Raw genomic sequence first — 22,526 nt, 5'->3', positions numbered from 1 at the left:
ACCACCACTGAGGGGTTCTTTTCGTTTGCCAGCAGATCCTCTAGAGTCAAGTGATGCCTCTACCTTTCTCATCTGTAGAATGTCCTGCTTGAAAGTTCTATTAAAGAACACGTTCACAATTCTTCTGGAGACACGGCTGTACTATTGATAACTCTGCAAAATAAAACAACTGAATAATCAAAGAAAACAGAGGGCATAATACTATTCTTCTAAACACTACAACTGGAAACATACTGTAGACCAACTTTACTAATTGCAGTCATTTCTCAGCTGATCTAATAGCGATTTCAAATGGTACAATCTGTAATAAACAAATATTTACTGAGAATCTACTAAATTCTAAAATCTGTCTTTTTATCTATACAGATATCCTGGGAAGACTGACTGGAAAATATGGAATTCACTCATTTCAAAGGCTCTTGTGGAGAAGGAATCTGGTGCCACACGCTATTTATTTTTTTGAGAACCCATTATGATGAATGCTTTCCCCATGTTATAGCTACGTGTGCTATTTGGAACACATTAAGTGGATCCTTAAAAAAACTTTTCCCCCCAGGTGGTCCTGGGACTTGGAATCTGGGCCTAGGTGCTGTCCCTGAGCTCTTCAGCTCAAGGCTAGCACTTCATCACTTGAGCCACAGCACCACTTCTGGTTTTCTGATGGTTAACTGGAGGTAAGAGACAGATTTTCCTGCCATGGCTAGCTTTGAACTGCAGTCCTCAGATCTCAGCCTCCTGAAGAGTTAGGATTACAGGCGTGAGCCACCGGCACCCAGCCTTATAAAACTTTTTGAACTAAATGTCTAATGTGATATGGCCAAGGTTTGGCACTGAATCATGTATTTTTCAATGATTCCAATTTTTCACATTATGTTGAAGCTCCAAAAGGCTTTTATGTTTATGATAAATAACAACTAACATTTAGGCATAAATGTTTGCAAAGCACCCCCACACACAGTACTCTCATTTAAGATAGCAAACAAGGACAATACAAAGTGTGCACTAGCAATGAAGTAGAATATTAGGAAGAACTTAAAGGTAATCAAGCGTCTGTGTGTGCATTTAAAAAAATAATGTAGAATATTTAAATCCTGTGTCACCGAGACACTGGAACACACAGGGGGAACCCACTTCAGTTTTTGCCTGTGGCTAAGCATCACTGCCCACCGCAGGAGGGCCGAAAGCTTCCCTGGTGCGTGTTAACTGGACATCCTTGTCAGCCATGCAGGTATCGCAGCCCCACACTGCCGCGGCTTCTGCGGTGAGGAGGCCGTACGCCGTCTCTGTCATCCCGGTGCAGATGCGGTGGAACCACTTCTGGCAAGAGGCCTCACAGAGGATGGCGTCCTGATCGTCATTCACTTCGTTTGTACAAATTCCACAAGGATACACGGGGTCGGAAGACGAATGGCCATGGCGGCCGGGGTGGAGGGATTTATTGCTTTTCTCAGTACTGCACACCTCGGCTGCACCTCTGGGGTGCCGTGGCTTATTCTGTGTCCCATTTGCATGGCTGTTGTTTGTGACTTCAGTGCTACTAGAACGGCTGTTCTCCGGATTGACTGCATTGTTTCGAGTAACATTTTTCAATTCAATATTGCTCTGACTCCCCGTGTCATCCATATTTAAGAGAGGTGTAAGAGCAGAGGCATGTTGATTTGTGCTTTTGGTGGCTCCTTGTGGAAAGTCTTGTTTTGGAGGTGGTGCTTTTGCTTGACCAAAAGTGTTTGGAGGTGGAATAAAAGAATGATTTGCTTCTAATGAAGAGGTAAAATTTGAGTTATTTCCAGGGACAAAATTAGATGCCAAATCAGGGTTGGATACTTGCCCAACATTCTGTGGAGGAATCTGAGTGAAGTTTTCAGTGGGATTTTGTCTAAAATGTTGGTTGGGTATGTTAACATTTTGACTTAGCACATTATTATAAGATGGATTCCCAAAACCCGAATTATCATGTGGCCCAAAGTTAAAAGCATGAGGTCGATTAAAACCCATGCCCAGAGGATTCTGAGGAAATGGGTGGGGCTGATTCCTGAGTGAGTAAGGACCACAGTAGGGAGAAGACATTCTTGGGGGGACGTGTGGTGGCATTCTGAATGTGTTATAGCCTCCAAAACCAGGATAACCGGGGCCAAGATACGGATTTGATGAAGGTAGTGGTTTATAGGAAATAGTATTATAGTTGTCATCAAATGGATTAGCAGCCACTAGATGGTCAGAGTTGGGATTTGGTGGTGGAGCATACTCAGAGAGTGGAGGAAAAGAAGGTCCCTGAAAAGAGATACAAAGTAAAGAATAGGTTCTTGATCCAAGAAGTCATTACAATTGTCCCCTTTCTTTACACCTATGAACCTGGCTTCAGTCAAACTGCCCCTACAGTGTTATGACAACACTACTTCTTCACTTGACCTTTCAATCAGGTTATTTATATTTAATGATACTATACTTATTGGTAAAACTATCTATGCTCCTTTTACTTAAGGAAGGAAATAAAGATGGGTGCTGGTGGTTCATGCCTATAATCCTAGCTCTCAGGAGGTTGAGGTCTGAGGATCATGGTTTGAAGCCAGCCCAGGCTGGCTGGAGATTAAGTCTTCAATGAACTACCAGAAGATCGGAAGTGGCTCAAAGTGGCAGAGCGCCAGTCTTAAGGAAAGAGCTTAGGGACAGTGCCTAGGCCCTGAGTTCAAGCCCACGGCCACCAAAAAACAAAAAGAAAAAAAAATAGGGAAGGAAGGAACGAACAAAACAAAGGAAAGAAGGAAGGAAGAACAAACTAACACAAGAGGGAAATTGGTTAATAAGAGGAAAATAATCATAACATCAATATGTCACATTAACAAAATGGAAGATCCAGGGCAGAGCCTCCAAAAGGAAGAAAAGTAATGAGTGCTTCAATTTATAGAGAATGTACCTTAAATCTATAAACAGAACTACAGATACTTATACCTTTTAACAAACTTTAGATTTCAGAACAAGTATTTTAATTGGCCTGCCCACATTTTCTCCTTGCACTATCCATAATCCACACACAGCCAGTGGTTACAGACTACCAAACATAACAATTACTGCAGAATTCTCTATCAGGTTCTGAATGAAGAGAAGAAAGCAAACTCATTACCAAATTTCAATTTCCCCTAGCAAAGGAAAATTGTTCCTAAAGAAAACATCAATTTACCTGTGCATTTGCCTTGCGTTTTTTCTTATCTGGACTTCCTAGTTGTACACCTGGTCCTCCTAACCCATCCAGTCCACCATCACCACCTATAAGAAAAAAAAAGTCTCATTTATCTATGTAAGTGTAACAATTTTGTAGATCTCATAGCAATATCTATTTTATTTGTTTTTGTGCCAGTACCAAGGCTTAACTCAGGGCCTGGATACTGTCCTTAGCTTTTCTGCTCAAGGCTGATGCTCTATCATTTGAACCACAGCACCACGTCTGGCTTTCTCTGGTAGTTAAATGGAAGTAAAAGTCTCATGAACTTTGCTGCCCAGGCTAATTTCGAACCTTGATTCTCAGATTCCCTCTCTTGAGTAGCTACAATTAAAGGCTTAAGTCAACCAGTGCCTGGCCAGCAATATCTTTTATAACCTATGTACTAGCTACTTGGCTGGTGGTTGTAAAGTTCCTGACTTGAACAATTCAAGGGAGGAAAGATTTATTTTGGCTCAGTTTCACAGGGTGCAGTTCATGGTTGCTTGGCCCCATGTGACTGGGCAGAAGGATGTGAAGAAGGAGCTTTTTTACCTCATGAGAGCCAAGAAGTAGAGGGTGGGAGAGACATGAGGAACCAGGTGCACCTTCAAAGGCATTTTGCCCCCTTCTACATATTCCATACAGCTCGGCCCTAGGCCCTACCTACTGAATCTCCCAAATCTTCTCACTAGTTGGTGATGAACCATTCAACACTTGAGTGAGCCTGCAGTGATACTTCATATTCAAACCTAACATCTGTTACTGTTTCCTATTTTTGTTAGATAAAAACAGTTAAAAAAAAAAAGGCTGTCATATCATTTCATGCATCTGTCCCCTCCATCTTATTCTTTCAGTAAAAAAAATCCAGTCTCCTGGGCCGGGAATGTGGCTTAGTAGTAGAGTGCTTCTCTAGCATGCATGACACCCTGAGTTCGATTCCTCAGTACCACATAAACAGAAAAAGCTGGAAGTGGCGCTGTGGCTCAAATGGTAGGGTGCTAACCTTGAAGCTCAGGGATAGTGCCCAAGCCCCAAGTTCAAGCTCCAAGATTGGCAAAAAATAAAAGTAAAATAAAACAATCAAGTCTCCCTTCCACTGTTTTGTTTTGTTGAGTAAGTCTTGTTCCATACTCCATCCAGGCTGACCTTAAGATCATGATCCCACTGACTATCCAGCACATACACGCAGCAGAATGGGGCTTTTAAGCAGTCATCTTAGAATTGCACTATCACAAGAGTGACAAACTTCAGTTCTGATGATCCATTAGGGGAAAACAATAATTGCATCCAGCCAGCCAGCCATCCATCCCATCCATCCATCCATCCATCCATCCATCTTGCCAGTCCCGGGGCTTGAACTCAGGGCCTGGGCACTGTTCCTGAGCTTCTTTTGCTCAAAGCTAACACTCCACCACTTGAGCCACAGCACCACTTCCAGCCTTTTCTGTTTATGTGGTGCTGAGAAATTGAATCCAGGGCTTCATGCATGCAAGGCAAGCACTCTACCCATAAGCCACCTTCCCAACCCTTGCATATATTTTTATATTTTCATTTATCCTATAAAGTACAGCTAACAACTATCTGGTTAGGTGCTGGTGGCTCACACCTGTAATCTTAGCTGTTCGAGAGACTGAGGTATAGACAATCTCAATTCAAAACCAGCCCATGCAGAAAACTAGGAGAGATTCCATCTCCAATTAACTAGCAAGAACCTGGGTGACTCAAGAAGTATAGCACCAGCTATGAGCAAGCACACTTCTCAAGCAGGAGGCCCTAGGTTCAAACCCCAGTCCTATACACCCCCCAAAAAGTAGTTCCTTTTCTATTTCTGCCCTTTGTTATTTCTATTCTACTGAGGAAGCACACTTGATGGCAAATGACACCAGTCTGTCATCCTCAGTGACACACAGAAGCACAGGTGAAGGACAGCTCAAGCTAGCCAGGCATAAATTGAGATCTTACCTGGAAAATAAACAACGCAAAAGGGGGCTGGAGGCATGGCTCAAGTGGTAGAGCACTTGCCTGCCAAGTTCAATCTCCAGGACTTTGAGGGGAAAAAAAAAAAAAGAAGGGATTTTTATCCTAAAGGCAGTGAAGAACCCTTGCATAATTTTATGAAAGACACTGGGGCAACGGTATACAGCGGATAAAATGTTGGGCCTTACAACTTCAATTATTTGTCACTTACTAGCTGAGCAAATTTTAATGTTACTTCTGCAAGGTAAAGAAGAAATCTGTGAAACTCCTCCACAGCCAATGGCTGGGCACTATGGCATGGACCAGCATGGAAGTTTAGAATAATAACATCTCATTTAGGGGATTCCTGAGAGAATTGAGCCAAATGTTCCATTTAAAACACTTGGCAATGCACTAGGTGAGCACTCCATAGATAGTGGTTACTTAACACTAGCAGAGGCTAGGTGGGTGGATTAAGGACATGGAGGAAGCCAGGAAACAAGAAAAGGGCTATGGCAATTAACAAAGCAATAAGCAAACCCAAACTGAAGAACTGACTGTGGAAAGGTCTAGGACTTAGGGACCATACTGTGTGGGAAGGACCAGTGTTTGGGCTGCTGGATAAATAGTGGTCATGTTCATTAAGTTTGGAATACTGGGGAGAGAATACATGGCCCAGCTCACAATATTTCATTTGTCAAAAGAAAAATTCATTTATGTATTCCTCCTAAAACTACCCTTTCATATGTTGTGTATGTGTGACACTATTCTCATAGTTTTTCTCCTACCTCTCTGAGAAATCTAGCACATTCTACCTTTCAAGATCTTTTTCCATCTGTCTCCCAAATGTTTGTGTTTCCAAAGCTTGTGATCTCAATGCTTTTCTCATGGTTCAGTCCCTCCTGGGTGAGTTCATGTGCTCCCAAGACATTAATTAGTATTCACTTGTTTACTGTGACTTTCAGATCTCTATTTATGGCTCAACAAGTGGCTTCAGATACAAGCCATGTAAGCATATCCATTGGACTATCTTGGAGTATACTGATTCAAGGTTTGAATCTAGACTCACTTTCCTGATAATCTGCCTAAGTTCTCTTAAGATGAACCAATTTTAAAAACAAAAACCTTCCTTTACACTTTCTCTCCCAAGCTGTTCCTCCACTATGCTGTGACTAACACAACCTTTAAAGCGTCTCCAATCTTCATGACATTTCTCTCATAAATGTCCTAAAAGTGCTTATCTGAGGACTGCAGTTTGACGCCAACCAGGGCCAAAAAATCCGTTGAGACTCTTGTCTCCAATTAACAATCAAAAAGCCACAAGTGGAGCTGTGGCTCAAGTGGCCTTGAGTGAAAAAGCTAAGGGACAGCAATCCAGATTCTGAGTTCAAGTACCAGGATCAACACACACACACACACACACACACACACACACGCTCATAGGGTATGGAATAGGAACAATCAGAATGCAACATAAAGAAATTAAACAAATGAATAAATAAGCAAATAAATTTATGTGGTCACTCCACTCATTCATTAATTTGACATATGGTGGAGATAAAATGAAAATATAATTAGGGCATGGAATCTGTCTTATAGTCAACAGCTGAAGTTTTGGGGGGAGACTAGCTAGTAGATAATATAAGATACTGTGTAATTTGAATTTAATACCCGGACAAGATCAAGACTACAAATCAGCTTTTTCTGGTCCATTTATGTCTGCAATCTGTTTTCAAATGAATAAAGAACACCTGTATAAAGAACACCTGGGGATCACACTAAAAAATGCAGAAGAAATTTCTCAGCAATCCTAATTCTGAGGATCCAGGATTCTATTTTAGTATCACAGGTGGATTGTGATGCTTTTGTTTTACAGAGCACACAATGACAAAATCTCCCATCATAAATTTCTCAAATCTAACTTCTATTTATTTAGTTTCTTTTTTCTTTTCTTTTTCTTTTTTGTCAGTTTTGGAGCTTGAACTCAGGGCCTGGGCGCTGTCCTTGAGCTGTTTTGCTCAAGGCTAGTGCTCTACCTACCACTCTGAACTACACTCACTTCTGGTTTTCTAGTGGTTAATTGGAGATGAGTCTCCTAGACTTTCCTGTTCCAGCTGGCTTTGAATTGAGATCCTCAGACCTCAGACTCCTGAGTAGTTAGGATTATAAGCACGAGCCACTAGCGCCTAACTTATATTAGTTTATGATTCACTTAAATTGAAAAGTGTATTGATCTATAGTGTGTGTATACATATACATATATGGAGTCTATACCTATAGCTTATCCTTGTCTTAGCAAATGAATGATATCAATATGTATGAAATAAATATACAACCATCCTAAATATCTACCTATATACAGGAGTGGAATGGAAAGAGTTTGGGAGCACTGCTTCAGAGTTTATGTGCTAGGGCTGGGGGTATGATTCAAGTTCAAACACTAGTACCACCACCTGTAAAAATAAAAGGAGCTAATGACCTGAAAGCATTACATACTGCATGATATAAACAATAACAAAAGTTCTAGGACAGTCAAGTTCATCAGAATTGTGCTTCAGAAAAGCTCATAATTGACATTCTAGTACCTTTTGTGGGTTATAAAAGAATCCAAATATCTTTTACATTAATGTGCAATTTATTAGGAAATGACTTATAAAACCCTATGAGATGAAAATACTGACATTTTTTCCCTTAGTTCTGGCACTTTACTATCAGAATTTCTTGAGTTGACACCTAGCCAACTTGTAACAGGTGAAGTATCAGACTTTCAAGCAGCAGTTGGAACAAAATGAAGACACATCTGTGGTCTTGATCCTCAATAAATACTCACCCATTACACTTAGAATTATATTAAAGACTGCTAATTATAGCTGAGTGATAGTGGCTCACCCTTGTAATCCTAGCTACTCAGGAGGTTGAGATCTGAGGACTGTAGTTCAAAGCCAGCTGGGACAGGAAAGTCTGTGAGGTTCTTATCTCCAGTTAACTACCAAAACACTAGAAATGGATCTGTGGCTCTGTAGCCCAGGCCTGAGTTTAAGCCCCCAGAACTGTCATAGACACACAAAAGAGACTGATAATTAAATTCAAAGCTAGAAATCAGATGGTTCTTTCTTTTCCTTTAGCCACAAAAGCAGTTTATAATGAATGGCAAAAATAACACACCAAGAATGTCAGGAGAGGGCTGGGGATATAGCCTAGTGGCAAGAGTGCCTGCCTCGGATACACGAGGCCCTAGGTTCGATTCCCCAGCACCACATATACAGAAAACGGCCAGAAGTGGCGCTGTGGCTCAAGTGGCAGAGTACTAGCCTTGAGCGGGAAGAAGCCAGGGACAGTGCTCAGGCCCTGAGTCCAAGGCCCAGGACTGGCCAAAAAAAAAAAAAAAAGAATGTCAGGAGAAATATTTTATCTCAGAAAGTTCTATTCCTTAAAGGCTTTGACAGCACACACCACAAACAGAAAAATTCACCAGATGAAAGGCTGTGCTGACATTAAACCTTTTAAAAAGAATGCTCTGCCCTAAGTTATTTTGTTTAAATGACTAACAAAATAAATTTCTACCTTCTTTTTGAGATGTCTTTCGGACATTAGATTATCAGTGTGTCACAAGCCAGTTCTATATATGCTTGCTTAATTTGCAGTCATGCAGACCAGAAAACATCAATGAATTACTGCAGTCCTTGATCTCAACATCACCTAAGTGGTGATTTTTCTACTAAACTAGTTGTAAAGTATTTTAAGCACACACACACACCCCTTTTTTGTTCTTCTTTGTCTTGTTAAGATCTAAGCCAGGACCTCATGCAAGCTGGGCAAGTGTGTGTGTGTGTGTGTGTGTGTACACACCCCGTTTTGAATGAAAAAGCAACTGCAATAGTTTCCTAGTCTCATTGACTTAGCCCTTATTCTCTATGGTCTAAGTTTTACACAGCAGCCACAGAAACCCTACTAAAAATGTCACCTCAATCAGTGTTTTGGGCAAAACTGTACAGTCGCTTTGTCAGAGTTAAAGTCAAAGTCTTAAATGGCACACAAGGTCTCCCAACACACAGACACCCCAACCTTCAGCCTATCTCTTCTGACTCTTCCCTTGCTCACTTTGCTCTTTACAACAGCTGCTTTGCAGCTGCCTGAATGCAGTAGGCATGCATGGATACGGATGGATGGATGGACAGATGGACAGATGGATGGGGTGAGTGGATGGATGATGGATCAACAGATGATGGATGAATGGTTATGTAGATAGGCAGACAGATGAATCCAGACCCACAGCTTTTGCATTTGCTGCTGCTTTTGCCCCGAATGAAGTCTTCCTGAAACATCACCTCATGTATAAACCCTGTCTCCTTATCTGTTTTCCTGCTTTATTTATTGTTACCACAACACCTACAACTTGCCATTCCGTACCTTTTCTTTATCCTGAGTTTACCCCAAGTGTGAACTCGTTCTGGATGCAGATCGGCTTTTTTAAAACCACTGTTGGAACCAAGGAACAGTGCCTAGGACTTGGTACATGCTCAATAAATAGCTGCTTAATGACCCAGCAGTACTACTCCAACTTCAGCACTCCCAGCTCTAAATCCACGGAAGTGGAAAGCCTCCCCATCTTCGCAGATGGCATGTGGGGGTTTCACACTTGCATGCAGTATCTTTTGTCTAGTTCATTGCTCACTCGCTCTGACTCTTCGTGGCAAAGACGGCAGTAACGGTACTCACTAATCTGCTAGGAACAAAACGGATGATGCATAAAAGCCATTTTCCGTGATCCGATTCCTAATCATAAATCAATACAGAAGGCGCCTTTTGGATTTATCGCATTTCTCTCCTTTACCCTAAGGGAAAACAAACTATACGATGCCTTTTTATGGGGGGGGGAGGGTGGAGGCGGACCCGGGAGGGGGGGTGAGAAGGGGTTCCGGAGAACCTCGCAAGACCTGCACACCTTGAAAAGCACCAACTCTCGGTGCCACGCAACTTACTTTTGGTGGTGGGGGGTTGGGGGGAGAGGGATGCAGGGTTGGAGGTCCCGACCCGGCGAACCCCCCCCTTTCCCTCCAAGGTGCCCATTGTGGGGAAGGGGGGTGAGGCGGCGGGAGGACGGAAGGATGCTGAGGGCGGCACACAAAGTCGGGGTGACCCGGGAGGCGGGCGGCGGGCGCAGTTAGGCCCCGGACGGAGCCCCGTGGCCTCCGGGCACGCGTGGCCCGGATCCCCGCCCCGGGTCCCGCGTGCCGGTTACCTCGGACTCTCTTCAGCGCGATGGGGTCCTTGTCCTGTTCCGCGGACATCACCGACCGCGGCGCATGGCTCCCAGGCCGCGGGAATCCGGTCTCCACGCTGCGGCGGCGGCGGCTCCTCCCCGACCCCGGCCCGTGCCCGTCCCCGCCGCCGCCGGCGCCTCCTCCGCCTCTGCGGGGCCGCGGCGGGCGGGCGGGCGGGAGGCGGCGGCGGCGCGGCTCAGCCCCGGCGGCCCGGGGAGGCGGCGGCGACGCGGCTGACTTTGCAAAGTTTGGGAGGAGGCCGAGGCCCCGGGGGCGGCGCGCGGGGCTCCGGCGGCTCCGGCGGCTCCGGCGGCCGCGGCCTGGGGGCGGCGGCGGCGCGCGCGGGACGCGGGACCCCGGGCCGCGGAGCCCGGGCGGGAGAGGCGGGCGGCGCGGCCCGGGCGGCGCCCTCGCGACCCCGAGGACGAGGACGGGGAGGAGGAGCCCGGTCCCCCCGCCGCCGCCGCCGCCGCTCCCGGGCGCAGACACAAAGCCCCCGGCCGGGAAGCCGCCGCCAGCACCCGCTCCGGGGCGGGCGGGCGACGGACGTGGCGCGGCCCCGCGCGGGGACGGGCTTGGGGAGGAGCGGGGAGGGGACGAAGGGAGGGAGCGGAGGGGAGGGAGGGGAGGGAGGGGGCCGCGGCCTCGACCCGCCCCCGCCGCCTCCGCTCCCGCCCCCGCCGCGCGCTCCGCCTCGGCCCAACCCCCGAGGCCTGGGTGCGCGCACGCCCCCCCTCACCTCTCACCCCTCACCCCTGACCTCTGACCCTGAGCCCGGGGCGCGGGCGGCCACTTGACAGCCGCCCCCCTCACACACACACCCCCTCCGCGGCGCTCGCCCCTATCCGGCCTTTCCCGCGCTCCGCAGAGCTCCGCGACGCCGCCGCCGCCACCCGACGCCCCGGCTCCGGGGGAGAGCCCCCCGCGACGCTCCGCCGGCCACCTCCGCCACGGACTCCGCCACGGAGCACACCCCCCCCCCGCCCCGGGACTCCCCACCCGGCCCCGGCGTCCCCGCGCGCGCGCGCGGCCTCCGCGACGCCACCTCCCCACGCGGGGCGCCCGGGCCCGTGCTCCGAGCCCCCCCCCCAGGACGCCCCCACCTCCGTGGCCGCGGGCTGGACGCCTGCCCGCGCGGCACCCCCACCTGATGCGGGGCACGGAGGGGGGGGTGAGCCCCGAGTCGGGTGGGGAGGGGGGCCCCCCGGGGGCGACGCCGGACGCCCTCTTCGGGGGGTCCCCACCCCCGACGGGGCCATGGTGACTGTGCGGCCCAGACAGCAGCCTGGCCAGGAGGCCGATGCCATTCCCCACCCCCGCGCCCCATGACTGAGCGGAGGTGGGGGGGGCGTCTTCCTCATGAGAAGATCCAGCCTGGGGCAGCAGCGTGGAGCCAAGGTTAGGTTACCAGAGCCACGTGGCAGGAGGCTCCCCCAAACTAGCCTGGAAGTCCGTCCAGCGCCCCGCTGCGTCCTCACCACCGAGTGTTCAAAATATACTTGGTGACTAAGTGTGTGACGAAACGGACTGGACATGGGCCTGGGACACGGGGGGTGGGGGGGGTGGGGGTGGGGGTGGGGGGGGCAGAGCTGTGGTGCGAGAAAGCCCGCGGTAATGCGATGAAAGTGCTCGGGACAAATGGTCATATGATACAGCTGAATTTGATCTAAGGCTCTACCCTCACAGAGCCGCGGAGAGAAGACTCGAAAAGCACTCGTGAAAACACCAGTCAATATGGCATCTTTTTATTACATAACCCTAGGGAAAGGAGACTGGTCGAGGAAGGTCAACCCCTTCCTGGTACTGAGCATTGAATCCAAGACATTCGGATTTTATCCTGAAACCAGTGGGGGAAACAATGAAGGCTTTGAGCAGGTGAATGGAATGCATAGGTCTGTAATTTAGGAATACTGTTCTGGCTATCAAGCGGAAGATGGATTGGAGAGGCACCAAACGCTGCCAAGCTAGGCTTGGTATTACCTGTGGTCCCAGCTGCTTGGGAAGCTGAGGTAGGAACATCACCTGAGCTTCTAAGTTCAAGTCCAGTCAGGGCAACATAGGGAGGACTCTGCCTCCAAACAAGCAACAGCAACAAAAAGTATCCCTACTACTGTACCCATGCTGCTAGGACAATGGTATTATTTATAAAGAAGATAAATTTATTTCCCACAGTTGGGGCAACTAATGAATCTTAGGGTGTTTTTTTGTTTTTTTTTCGGCCAGTCCTGGGGCTTGGACTCAAGGCCTGAGCACTGTCCCTAGCTTCTTTTTGCTCAAGGATAACACTCTGGCACTTGAGCCACAGTGCCACTTCTGGCCATTTTCTGTATATGTGGTGCTGGGGAATCGAACCCAGGGCCTCATGTATATGAGGCAGGCACTCTTGCCACTAGGCCAGGGCCGCCTCCTGCTCTCCAAGTTGTACCATGAATGCAGACTCCTGGGAGGAGCAGGGAGGAGGTAGAAAGGCAAAGGGTATTGGGAAAGCAAAGCAGGAAGCCTAGAAGTTCCAGGTCAACCTGGCTGCAATAGTAAGATTCTGTCCCACAAAACAAAAAACCAGAAGGGCAAAAAGTGAACAAACTCCCTCCATCACCCTCCTTGCAAAGATACCTGATTCTATTCATGCTGTCCTAGTCCCGGTGGTCCCTTCGAGAAGGGCCAATCTCCTAATGCTGTCAACAGAATTTTGAAGGCAACACATTCAAAACAGAGCAGTTGAGAAATGATACACACACACACACACACACACGAGGTCAGCCAAGAACCTTTTATGTTGAAGCAGAGGATACAGGAAAAAGTAGTATAAACTGATAATATGGTAATGGCTTGAACATGGGAGACATTTACACCCAGCCTTGGTTTAGATGACCCCAACAGAGGAAGAGCTTTCCGTTGGGACAATGAGCTATCTTAGACACCCTGAGTCTGAGGTGGGAATCTAGCAGATAGATACACTGATAGAACCCATAATACCCCACGTGATACACATTCCAGTCCAAGGAGTCATATTAGCAACCATGAGTGAACTCTATCCCTATCACTTATGTCATCAGTTATGTCATCAGTTATTAGTGGTGAAATAACCCAAAACTTGATAGCTTAAAAAACAGTAAAAACCAGTCACTTACTTGTTCGTAGCTCTGTGGCTAGACCATTTGTGCTGGGTCAGCGGGAAAAAGCTGTGCTCTTCTGGCATGATGTAATAGTGATGATTAGGCAGACTCCAGGATTTGTAGTGGTTGGTGGTAGGTGGCTGGCAGTTTGGTAACGGGGTCATCCCTTAGCCTCCGGCAGGCTAGTGTGACTCCTTCATCTAGTAGTAGTTTACATATTTCTAAGAATACCAAGAGAAGGAAAGTCCTTACGTGCAAACATTTTTCAACCTTGCTTAAGTTTCATTTTGTCAGTCCCATTCTCAATGTGGAAGTGGCTTATCCAGAAACTTGGATACAAGGTAGGCAGAGCAAATGACTGCCACCATCTAGCACTGTGTGTCCTTATTTCTGACATTCCTGAGGATGGGAGAGACAGGAGCACATGGTTCTCTTAAAAAAGAAAAAAAAAAACAACCCAAAACTCTCTTTCCTCCCTTGTGGCATCTGTCATGTTCTTCCACTCTTGATCATCTTGGAAATGTCAGATTCCCATGAAGATTCATCAGTATGCTTCAGCGCTGCTATTGCTAGCTAGATGCCACAGATACAGTGCATCCTGCTCTAGTTCTAGTTTTTAAGTGTCAACGCAACTCTGAAGTCTCCTCTTAAAGCCTGGCCCCCAGTCTATGCAGAAGTGGAAAGAAGGACTTCCTCCACACAAACCCATTACTCTTTTTTTTCCCCCAGTCCTGAGGCTTGAACTCTGGGCCTCTGTGCCATCCCTGATCCTCTTTGTGCCTGAGACTAGCTCTCAACCATTTGAGCCACAGTGCTACTTCTGGCCTTTTCTGATTAATTTGTTGGACATAAGAGTCTTGTGGACTTTCTTGCCCATTCTGGCTTCAAATTGCGATCCTTAGATCTCATCCTCCCTGAGTAGCTAGGATTACAGGAGTGAGCCATCGGCGCTTTGCAGCCTATTATATTTTTTATATCTCCAACATGATAGAATTCCTACCAGAAATATTCTTTTACCTTGCTGCAGTCTTGCGTAACCAACTTCATTATGAGTTCCACAGTTGATCCTTACTCCATCTCTCATTAATATTACCAAATGAAATAAGCAGCATATATTATTTGGAGACTAGTTTTCTTTCCAAAAGACCACATTTTCTTCCAGTGACATCTACATTGTGGTTTGTATCAATAGTCTCTTTGTACTGCCTAGCAGTATTCCACATAAATGGATACACCAGTTTTTTTGTTTTGTTTTGTTTTTTGCCAGTCCTGGGGCTTGGACTCAGGGCCTGAGCACTGTCCCTGGCTTCTTTTTTGCTCAAGGCTAGCACTCTGCCACTTGAGCCACAGCGCCCCTTCTGGCCATTTTCTGTATATGTGGTGCTGAGGAATCGAACCCAGGGCTTCATGTATACGAGGCAAGCACTCTTGCCACTAGGCCATATTCCCAGCCCCATACCACAGTTTTTTAAAAAATCATTTTCTCATTGAGGGACACTGGAGTAATTTTCACTTTTTAGCTAGAAAAATAAAGTCATTATGAACATACATGTATCAATTCTTGCATGAAAATAAGCTTTAATTTCCTGATATAAAGATCCAAAAACACAAGTGCTAGATCATGTGGAAAGTCCATTTTTGGTATTATAAGGGCTGTCAAACTATATCTCAAAGTGTAGAGAGCTCTTTTAGGTACAGAAATGTCATCACGCTATTCTTTTCCATAAAACTCTCCAATAACTTCACTGCTTTTATAATTAAGCCTTTGCAAATGTTCCTCAAATCATTATTGCCTTCCTACCATAGAGATTTTGCAAATGCTTTTTCCTTCTATTCTTCAAGCATCATTTATTCAAATAAGCCCAAAGCCAGGTTCCTCTTTTTCCCCACATTCTTTTATTTCATTACTTCTTTCAGTTTACAATTACATTTTAATTTCTGTGAATTTTTTTTATTACATTCAGCCTGCAGTTCCAGACCAACATTCATGTAAACCAGGCTTGTGTTAACTTTTGCTCATTGCTGTCTGGCACCTATAGGTATTCAGTAAATTGTATAATGGCAAAGAATTCAGTGTTAAAGCCTTAACATTCATTAATTTCATTTATCCATTATTCATTTCAAATATTAACTATTTATCTCATACAAGACAGTCTGCTAAGCAATCGATTCCTATAGCCAAATTTTAGGTTCATACGAAGTTTATATTAACATCCTGAAATACATATTCTTTCTAATGAAAACTTACTAAAATATTTCTGGTGGATAAAACTATAAAACAAATAATAGGCATTTGGGTATATGTATGTGTGTATGTGTACCAGTAGTAGGGCTTGAACTCAGGACTTTATGCTCTCCCTTAGTTTTTTTCTGCTTGAGGCTGGGACTCTACACACTTGAGACATATCTCTACTTCTGACATTGGAAGTTGGGGATCAGTCTCACACTTTTCTGCCCCAAGCTGGCTTTGAACCTCCATCCCTCAGATCCTAGTCTCCTGAGTAGCTAGGATTACAGGTGTGATCAGCCACCAGCGCCCAGCTGCAGTATCACATTTTTAAGTGACATAACTCTAAAGCACTATCTTTGATCTTGTGCCCTTAGGGGCACAAGAGTTGAGTGTGAGAGCTGTTAAAACCAATATGGCAAGGTAATGAGAATCTTCCTTATTTTGCTCTGTTTTTATTATAGCAGTGGAAAGAGAAGCTGATTTTTCCCCCCAGGATACAAATACTGCCAACATAGGCAGATTGAACTGCTGTGAGTGCCTGAGAAAAATTTTATGAACATGTGGGGACGAACAGGATGTGTGCATATTTGTGAATGAAACACAGCAAGGCAAGGCTATGTAAGAAACATGGCAAGGCTTTGTGTTAAAACAACCAACTAAATATGGAACTATCAGCATTTTAGGAAATCTCATTTAACAGACAGCGAAGGTGCCAACTTGAAGCCTTTTTGGCTTATAGGCGTGTTTGCAGGAAAGACTGGGAACAGGGAGACAAAATAATCAAAACTTTGTATAATAACATTCTTTTGAGGGTGGGAATATGGCCTAGTGGCAAGAGTGCTTGCCTCGTATACATGAAGCCCTGGGTTCGATTCCCCAGCACCACATATACAGAAAATGGCCAGAGGTGGCGCTGTGGCTCAAGTGGCAGAGTGCTAGCCTTGAGCAAAAAGAAGCCAGGGACAGTGCTCAGGCCCTGAGTTCAAGGCCCAGGACTGGCCAAAACAAAACAAAACATTCTTTTGAGTGTTTTTTCTTATTTTTTTTTTTTTTGCATACTTGCTTTTTTGTTTGTGGTGGTGGTGCTATCAAATTTTGAGCTCAGGGTCTTGAGTGTGCTTGGCTTGATTGCTTGATGTGGTGCTTTATCTCTTGGGTCATGCCTCCACCCCAGCTTTTTGCTGGTTATTTTGGAGATGGAGTCTCCTGGAACACTGCATCCCCACTTGGGAGAAGAATTAAGGAAATCACATACAAGTAACATAGTATTATCCAGCAGAGATCACTAGACACCTAACACTAGATTACTGTAATGGATCTTCATTGCTAAGGAAGTTAACAAGAACTATTGTCTGTGGGACTGGAAATGTGGCGTAGTGGTAGAGTACTCACCTCGTATACATGAGGCCCTGGGTTCAATTCCTCAACACCAACCACATATATAGAAAAGGCCAGAAGGGGCGCTGTGGCTCAAGTGGCAGAGTGCTGGCCTTGAGCAAAAAGAAGCCAGGGACAGTGCTCAGGCCCTGAGTTCAAGCCCCAGGACCGGCAAAAAAATAAATAAAATTAATTTGTGACAAAAAAAATTTTTTTAAAAAGATCTCCTGTCCGTTAACATTGGGGACTGGTTCTGAGGGTGGGGTAGTATACAAACTAAGAGGGATTAGGTGACACAATCGCTTGGAATCACTGTGGCATCCATCATTTATTTGGTCTGGCTTTGATTGAGATATTATGTGCCACATGACCGGTATAATTCCAATAATGCCTAGGCTAGTTTTATTTCTTCAAAGCCCTGATCCCGGCACGCAGGATCCACATTATATTGAGCTATGCTGGTCTTCCTTAAATATGGGATGGCTCCATAAGCTTCCCTTGCATATCCTGATTCTAAGATTTTTTTTTTTTTTTTAGAATACAGGCCAGTCCCTACAGTAGAGTTGGTTTGTGTGTATACAAGGGTTCTGGGACTTGAACTCAGTGACTGGGCACTGTCTTTGAGCTCTCTACCACAGCCCTGGTTTTTTGGTAGTTGACTGGAGATAAGAGTCTCAGGGCCTTTTCTACCCAAGCTGGTTTCCAACCTAGCTCCTCCAGGTCTCAGCCTCCTGAGTAGCTAAGATTACAAGTGCAAGCCACCGTGCCCAATTTAGAATCATTTTTACCTTTTCATATTCATCTTTCTAAAAATATTCTGAGCCAGGCACCAGTGGTTCAAAGTCAGCCCTGGCAGGAAAGTCTGTGAGACTCTTATCTCCAAATAGCCACCAGAAAACTAGAAGTGGCACTGTGGCTCAAAGGTAGTAGCTAGCTAGCCTTGAGCAAAAGAGCTCAGGTCCTGAGTTCGAGTCCCACGACCCACCAAAATAAACCAATTCTGAATAAGCATTGTTTTTTTTCTAGACAAGTCCATAGCCTTTAGGCTACCTGCTATTTAGTTTCTGAGTGAGTGTCCATGAAGCAAAGCAAGAACATGATTCCCACAGAGCTACACAGAAAATAGGACATGAAACCAATTTTTAGATCCTTAACTCACTCACGGCTATCATCATCCCCATCTCATTCTAGCTATCCCAAGTTTCCTTTCCCCAAAGGAAAGGGTGGCGTGAAAGAACACAGGGGCCTTTTCTGTTTTAAACTAAGAAAAGTCTTTTATTTAAACTGTGCAATCAATCAGTATTTAGACAGCAGTTTCATAAACATTTTGGCATTTATACTTTTACTCATTTTTTGGCCTGACCTGTCGGGTAGAATATAAACTACCCTGGGGTGTAGGGGGGGGAAAATGCTAAGAAATATTTACTATGATGCTAAGGAGAAAACAAACCCACATTATTAAACAAAATACGTTTTAAGAAGGCATTGGGAAAAAAAGTACATTCAATAATCAGGACAGACACTCGCTTTCTTCACGCACTGGAGTTGACAGAGCTTACCCCCTGAGTCAAGTACAAAATGAAAAGCGTTCAGCTCCGCCGTCCACGAGCAGGTCTGCGAATGCTGTCCAGGTAAGAACAGGGCACACGGAGTGACAGGATCCAGAACACCCACGGGAGAAAATAATTTAACTGGCTCCCACACTTGCAGTAAATTCACATCTTTGAACAAAATACAAAAAAAAAAAAAAACCACCAAAACCAAAAACACATAGACATAAAATGCTGCTCAACAATAGCAAGAGACAACTTTCTGAACACTTGTTTTCTAGCACTCATAGACAAGGCAATGCGCAATGCGTGTGCGTGCAAGGCTCTCTCTTATTCACTCACAGGCTTGAGTTGCTAATCATTGGTCATTTCCATTTTCAAGCAAAATGGCTATCATCCAGAATGTGGACTGGAATAAACTAGAATGAGGTGGCTCTGTATGTTGTCCTACACAAACTTCATCCAGTATATGCAGCTAATGTGGTCTGCTGGCCAGCAGGGCCAAGGCCCCGGGTTCCATCCACAGAGAAATAATTCTAAATAGTTTGCAAAAATAGAAAAAATGCTCCACAACCATAGGAGAGTAGATCTGTTAAAGAAGAATTCTAGAAGCACACTTTTCTCCTTAACTCATTAAAAGCCAAGATATCACAGTGAATGTCTGTCTAGCACAGGCAATTTCTCTGTCCTCTTCCCTGGGTTTACTCACCCTCTAGAGCACTGTTTAAATTCTTGTATCTCAATTCTGCTCTCTCTCACTGACTGCTTTCTTGTATTGGATTTCTGATGCACACACAAGCGGTGCAAATGCTTTCCATCTCCACATAGAAAGCCTAAGGGGGAAAGGTGGGTCTGTAAACAAAGAATCGTTAAGATGCGATTTCACACCTCACAGAAATGACTTCTGGGTCCTATGTATTTACCTTTGAATTTCATTTGACGTTTTCAACAGATTGCTTCACTCTGCCCAACAAATCATCTTTATTTCATGGATAAAGATGGAACAGAGTGAAAAGACCAGGCAACAGGGCAAGGCCCTAAGTTGAAGCCCTAGTTCCAGCACAAAAGGAAAAGGGGTGGGGGGGGGGGGGAAGATGTAACAGAAATAAATTAAGAGCTTTCCTACCAAATAATTCTTGAAGTGGTCAAGACTAGAACCTAAGTGCTGGCCCAGCTCATGGGTAGAGCACCTGCCTGGGACACACCCCGGCAGAACAGAACAAAAGCCCAGCCTGCCGCCACCGCCTCCTCCTCTTCCTCAATTTCTGTTTCTCAATTAGTGGGTTAAGATTAGTTGATGTTTGTGTAAAAACAACTGACTCTTTAGAAAATGTATCAAGAAGTGACTACTGATCACACAGCCTGGGTTTGTCTTTTTATTTTCTGTGTAAATATAGAGGCCACAGAAAATTTCAAAAGGTAAAAATCCAATTCTAAAGACCTAAGGATAATAAGGCAACATTTGAATCAACAGGAACTCCAGAAACCATTTGGACATTGCTTCTAATGCAACTCCGGGCCTGGCGGACAGAAAGAGAAGGTTTTGAAGCAGAGAGGTAAGGAGATGACTGGAGGTAGGTTGCAAGTCCCTGCTTCGCCATCTTCCTGAGAATAAATGAATTAGCACTAAGTCAGATTTCTCTGTGTTGCTTCTACTCTGTGGACAGACTGTGTTGACACACAAAAAAATTCTTCTGGATGCTTGTGTGGTGTCTCACATTTGTAATCCTCAATCACTCAGGAGGCTGAGGTCTGAGGATGATGGTTCAAAGTCAGCCTGGGGACGAAGGTCCACGAGACTTGTACAACAATGCCATAGACACGTTATACAGATCAGAATTTCCAGAGAAATAATAGGGTAGGTACAAGAATGCTTACCAGGGCTGGGAATATGGCCTAGTGGTAGAGTGCTCACCTTGCATACATGAAGCCCTGGGTTCGATTCCTCAGCACCACATATACAGAAAAAGCCAGACTTGGCGCTGTGGCTCGCTAGCCTTGAGCACAAAGAAGCCAGGGGCAGTGCTCAGGCCCTGAGTTCAAGCCCCAGGACTGGTTAAAAGAAAAAAAAAGATCGCTCACCAAATACAGGACAGAAGGACTTTGCAAGTGTGGTTAAACTGAGGAACTATAGATGAGACATCTTAACCAGGTGAGTCTTCACGAGTGGAACAGTTTTCTCCAGGGACGAGCAAGGAGCTGCTACACTGCTGGCTTTGAAGACAGAGAGGAATCTACAAGCCCTTAAAAGCTGAGAAAGACCAAGAAAGAAAGAAATTCTTAAGACTTCCAGAGGAAGAGGGCCTACCCACACCTTGACTTTCATCTCCAGAGATCTTCAGAGACCTAAGATGGATTAGGTGTTGCATCTTAAAACACCTCCAAGGATTGTGGAAAGATGAAGCCTGCAAACACACACGTTGCGTTAGCCTATGATCTTTGCTCCTGAGTATACATCATCCTAGAATTAATCTACGGTTAACATCAATACAATTGACCACTGGACAACGGGATGTGAACACGGATCTCTAGAACCTAGCACCCCTCTCCACTTTGGGGGTCACAGGTGGCAAAAGGTTATTTCGATGACTGAACCAATGCAAAACTTATCAGAGGCCAAAGCCTACACAAAACACAGTTAGACACAGAATAACCATGACTCTTTTGACATAGTGGGAACATTTTTCTTTTTTTTTTACATTCAGTTTCAAGGTTTACATTCAATGAAACACACACATACGCATATATATGAACTCATATGTATATATGAACTATTATAGCCACTGCTGAAGTGTAATCCTATCTGGAGACTCTTGTATTCCTAAAACATATATATATATATTTTTTTCTATTTCTTTTTTTTTTTTGTGACCAACTCAGAAATGTTTCCAAAGGGTTTTTCCTCTGGGCTTGAACTATGATCCTGAATTTTTGACATTGATACCCTTAACAAAGCTAAGACAAGATGGCAAAAAAATAAATAAATCATATTGCTCCTTGTTAATATCGTCTCTGTGTTGAAAGCACAAGAAACAGAAGTGTAGAATTTCACGGAAGATCTAATTTCGTCGTGGCAAAGCTGAGTTTGAAAAGTCACGGAGTGTCTTTACTTTTCGGTTAATTATATAAAACTCCAGATCTCACTAAAAAGTACCTTTCTTTCCCCTTAAGTGTCATGTCTAGTTTGAAAACCAGGTTCCTTTACCACAATGGACATATTTCAATTTAATGATTCAATTTCAACTCAATGACTTTGAAGAGCACATCTATCAAAGCACAACTCACTTAAAACATGACAAGGTGTGGTGTGCTGGTTACTCACACCTATAATCTAAGCTACTCACAAGGCTGAGAACTCAAGGTTCAAAGCCAGCCCAAGCACAAAAGCTCAGAGACAGCGCCCAAGCTCTTTTCAAGTCTCATAGCCAGCACAAAAATAAAATAAAAAATAAGAATATGACCTTTTGTATCCATTTTAGCTTTGCATATGACAATATTCCTATTCCTCAGGGTCCATCGCAAACCAAGTGACACTTTACAAAGAGGAAAAGGACTGTACAGGCTAATTGTGGGGTTACCATGACAGTTACCCATAGAGAAGCTTGCTAGGGTTTCTATCAAACTCTCACCAAGGAGGTGCTTAGGAAAGAATCACACCATTTGGCAAAAACATTCCATGGCTGAGCAATCGGACTTAATGGAAAATCTCTATGGATGATTTGTGTGTGCAGAATAGCTTCAGGAGAGACACGGTTGTTGAACACAAAAACAAGAAACAAAAAGTTTAATGTACAACTCAATTTCCCTACATGTAGAGGTAACTTTAAATATCTT

At 44.9% G+C, this 22,526-nt stretch overlaps 1 protein-coding gene and 1 long non-coding RNA gene across 2 annotated transcripts in view; both read right to left on the bottom strand.

Moving 5' to 3' along the window:
- LOC125340613 overlaps positions 1–22,526 on the bottom strand; it is a 25,846-nt gene extending 3,320 nt beyond the window's left edge. The window contains exons 1-2 of the long non-coding RNA XR_007208788.1: positions 22,515–22,526; positions 13,575–13,582 (exon numbers count right to left, since the gene is read on the bottom strand). This is a non-coding gene — a long non-coding RNA (uncharacterized LOC125340613). The remainder of the gene's footprint in view (positions 1–13,574; positions 13,583–22,514) is intronic.
- Positions 691–10,525, bottom strand: Pygo1 (pygopus family PHD finger 1). Its single transcript, XM_048332329.1, has 3 exons — positions 10,398–10,525; positions 3,179–3,264; positions 691–2,271 (listed from the first exon to the last, which is right to left on the bottom strand). Exons 1-3 carry the CDS (start codon positions 10,444–10,446, stop codon positions 1,150–1,152), a joined length of 1,257 nt encoding a protein of 418 aa, XP_048188286.1. The 5' UTR covers positions 10,447–10,525; the 3' UTR covers positions 691–1,149.

The sequence above is a fragment of the Perognathus longimembris genome, chromosome 23 (genome assembly GCF_023159225.1).
Source record: "Perognathus longimembris pacificus isolate PPM17 chromosome 23, ASM2315922v1, whole genome shotgun sequence".
Taxonomy (NCBI): domain Eukaryota; kingdom Metazoa; phylum Chordata; class Mammalia; order Rodentia; family Heteromyidae; genus Perognathus; species Perognathus longimembris.
The sequence above is the reverse complement of the archived record's forward strand: the minus strand, read 5'-3'. Positions and strand labels throughout refer to the sequence as shown.

Excerpts from the sequence above, each read along its gene's own strand:
- Pygo1 (XM_048332329.1), bottom strand. The coding sequence starts at position 10,446 with ATGTCCGCGGAACAGGACAAGGACCCCATCGCGCTGAAGAGAGTCCGA. Across the intron at positions 3,265-10,397 it reads CGCGCTGAAGAGAGTCCGAG|GTGGTGATGGTGGACTGGAT; the intron begins GTAACCGGCACG and ends TTTTTCTTATAG. Across the intron at positions 2,272-3,178 it reads AACGCAAGGCAAATGCACAG|GGACCTTCTTTTCCTCCACT; the intron begins GTAAATTGATGT and ends ATCTCTTTTCAG.